Raw genomic sequence first — 3,585 nt, 5'->3', positions numbered from 1 at the left:
GTGGAAGTATCCTAGGTTGTAAAGCCAGGAGGGGCTTTGGAGATCATTTAGTCTTCTTTTATATAGGACATAGATATCCATAAAGGTGAAGTGATTTGTTCAGGATAAAGTAAGAAACTGAAACAGTATTTGAATCCTGAGCCTCTTCCTCTGACTCTAAAACCAGTGGTCTTTCACTTCAGTGGTGTCTAGGAATCAGGACTCCATTATAAAATTAAAAAAAAAATCACTGACCCTTCACATGCCAGTAACTGTAAAATTAGTGAATATCAATTGATTAAATTTCCCCTTCCTTTCATTTTCCCCTTCCTTTTCAATTTCCCCTTCCTTTCATTTCTCTGTACTGTCCACCACCAATGATGAGGAAGTTTACCACCACCAGACATTGCTCAGGAAAAATCAAAGTAATACATAACAACTCTTTTTTGACGTTTTTAGTCCTTTGGTAAAAGATTTGTTTGTATAGAGTGGAAAATTTAAATTTTGACTAAAGCAGATAAATCTAAAAACAAACAAATCTAGAATATAGATTTTGATTGAATTCAATATGTACTTAATTGACTACAGCTATGCCATTGTAAATCGTAGTTAAATGCTGGGTCTGGAGTCAGGAAGACTGATCTTTCTGAGTTCAAATCTGGCCTTAAACACCTACTAGCTATGTGATCCTGGACAAGTCACTTGACCCTGTTTGCCTCAGTTTCTTCATCTATATAATAAGCTGGAGAAGGAAAAGGCAAATCACTCCAGTATCTTTGTCAAGAAAACCCTAAATGGGGTCATGTAGAGCCAGAAATGACTGAAAAAAAAATGACTGACTGGAAATACCATTGTAATAGGTTGTACAGGAACACAAAATAAATACCCATTCATGGATCTAGCAACTACTATATACTAGAGACACTGTGGAATACAAGTTTAAGGAATACAAAGATTCACATGCAGGCTCTACCCTTAACAGAGCTTATGGTTTAGGAAGAGATAAAATCAATGTATACAAATAACAAATTATAAGGCAGTAATCAAAAAGATGCAAACCAAGTCCTAAAGGATTTCATAGGAAAGGGAGGAATCACTTCTAGGGGAGAGGAGAAATCAGAGAAGGCTTAAAAAAATTCCAGGGTTCTGGACTTGTTGGGTAACTCAGGGATTCAACCCTGGCTGAACTGGTTACATAAGGCTCTCTTTATTGGTGCAAAGAATGATTTCTTGAAGCTCCATGCCAGTGAAGAGAGGAGTTGGCTATACTGGGAGAGAAAGTCCCTGGTCTCAACTGAGAGGAAATTCCCTGAAATCTCTCATGCCCTAGGCTGGAAATCAGGGGTAGAGGCTGGCTCCTCTACATCTCTGTTCCCAAAGTCTTTCTCTTCCTCCAAGGCCTTTTCCCTGAACAGTTAGGAACCTAAATGCCCTCTCCTTCACCAGTGAAAACAGCCTTATGCAATTGCACCAGGCTTGAATCCTGGGTTATACCTACATATGGATATGAGCCAATAAAATGCCAAATGAATAATAAGAAAATAACTGGTCCGAGTTCAGGAGAGTGAATGATCAATATGGGCTGGAGAGGCCAAAGAAAATTTTTCAGAGAGGATGTGGGTCTTGGTTCTGGCCTTGAATGAGTGATTGGTTTTAGAAAGGAGGAAGCTGGGTTGAAGATATCCTAGATGGTGAGAGTATGCCGTGATGAAACAGCCAGCAGAAGAAGCAAAAGCTGATGGAGTTGTGGGAAGGAAGAGTGTTGGGTTACAGTGAGGATGCCAGCTGGGCTACAGGAGAGGGTTACTGTTGGGGAATATTCTTTCCTGTGAGTAGCCTGAGATATTTTTAGGGAGAGGATAAGACCTTTGGTTTTATTGGCATGGAGAATTCCTTCCATTAGTATAAATCATCAGTTTCTCTGCAACATCTAGTCTTTGAAAATGCCTGGGACATCAAGAGGTTAGGTAAATTGCTTAAGGTCACATAGTAGTACTTGACACCAGGTAGCACTTGAGCCCAGGTCTTTCTGACTAAGACTAGCTCTCTATCCAGTACACCACGCATTCCTTGAATATGGTGGGACAAATTATCTGTGACATTGGATATTCAGGGGTTCCATTTTTGCTCTTAAGGCTAGTAGGAAATTTGTGATAACCAGCAGGGTCTGCTAGTTTTCTGAGCAAGGTGCACATCAGCAACCTGTAAAGTCACCTAAATAATGCTCAAAGTTTATGCCAGAGAAAATAACCTTTCTTTCCACCTTAATTAAAAAAACAAAAAACAAAACAAAAGACAAATTAGTAACCTTTTTCTCACTTTTTTTTTCTCCCTTGTCTACTTCTATCCCAACCCGAAGCTTTCCCATCAAATCAGAGCAGGGGCAGAATGTACGGGACACAGAATCATATGCATAAGGGTCCCTCGGAAAAAAGAAATTCACTGCCACCCATTTTGCGTCGCTCTTCCTCCCGTTTTCCCCAAAGAAGTAAAGTCACAAACCGGCTTCTAAATCTGTCGCTCCCCTTATCCTGTTCCCCTACCCCTCTCCCACTGTCCCGGTTCCCCTGCCCGGTCCTGGCACTCCCATTGATCCACAGTTCTGCTCTCGCGGATGTCTCCATATGTCTCCTTCCCGCACAGCAGGGCTCCCTTGCGCGCCCCTGGGTTGGAGAGGGTAGAGGCGGGGTCTCTCAGTCTCTGCACCTGCCCTGAGGGCGGGGCGGGAAGTCGAGGGCCGCCCCCTTCAGGGCTGCAGCGGTGGAACCGAAGCGTGAGGGGCTCCTGTCTGCCAGCCTGCCTGCCAGCTCCAAGCCGAATCTCCTCCTCCCTTTCCCCCCACCCCCCGTGCCCTCCCTCCCCTGCCCACCAGAACGCACCTCCAGCCAGCGTCTCCTTCCTACCTACCCTCCCTTTTTTCCCTCCCTTCCCCCAAGCTCCCGCTTCGCCTAGCACTCCTTACTGTCTGGCCACGGTCTCCTGCCTCTGCAGCCTCGTCCCTCTCCTCCCTTGCCATGGAGCCGGCCACAGACAGCGAGCATAGCAGCCCCCCGGAGCCCAGCGCACTGCAGCCCCCCGGGGGCAGCTCGCCCTTAGCCACAGGCTCCCAGCCCTACTCAGGCCGAGAGCCGCAGCAGGAGGAGCGGCATCTCCGGATCAGCGAAAGCGGCCAGTTTAGTGACGGGTTGGAGGACAGAGGTGAGTTAGTGGTAACCTTAGGTCCTCTCTTCCCATTTCCGAGCTCTTCATTTATCCCTTAGTCTCGCAACTTCTCCACGGGCTAGGCACGGTGGGAGTGGATCAGGGCTCCTTGGACCGGGCGATTTCCACTCCTCCCATCCAGCAGAATCTCTTTTTCTTCCCCATCTTTGGGGTCAGTGCTCTGGGGGCCGCTGCCCTCCGCCCTTTTGGGGAGAAAGCTCTGGTCTCCGACTCCTTGCGCCGAAACGAAGTGGTATATCTTCGAGGGATGGAAATGAAGTCGGTTGCTTTCCCAGCCGATGCTTCCCAAAGTCGGCTTTCTTCCCGGCCACGGCTTTTGAGGATTCCAAAAAAGCTCGTGTGTGTGTGTGTGTGTGTGTGTGTGTGTGTGTGTGTGTGTGTGTG

The 3,585-nt window shown here is 46.6% G+C and overlaps 1 protein-coding gene across 1 annotated transcript in view; it reads left to right on the top strand.

Moving 5' to 3' along the window:
• Positions 1-2,931: 2,931 nt before the first annotated feature.
• The window catches only part of LOC138146063 (transmembrane protein 163-like), a 7,014-nt gene continuing 6,360 nt past the window's right edge, over positions 2,932-3,585 (top strand). Inside the window, exon 1 of the mRNA XM_069067758.1 lies at positions 2,932-3,177. Within this exon, the coding sequence (XP_068923859.1) occupies positions 2,994-3,177 (184 nt within the window). The 5' untranslated portion in view covers positions 2,932-2,993. The remainder of the gene's footprint in view (positions 3,178-3,585) is intronic.

This window comes from Petaurus breviceps, unplaced genomic scaffold (genome assembly GCF_028583685.1).
Source record: "Petaurus breviceps papuanus isolate PSGF00001 unplaced genomic scaffold, PetGlider_PUasm1.0 90752, whole genome shotgun sequence".
In the NCBI taxonomy this organism is placed as follows: Eukaryota; Metazoa; Chordata; class Mammalia; order Diprotodontia; family Petauridae; genus Petaurus; species Petaurus breviceps.
The sequence above is the reverse complement of the archived record's forward strand: the minus strand, read 5'-3'. Positions and strand labels throughout refer to the sequence as shown.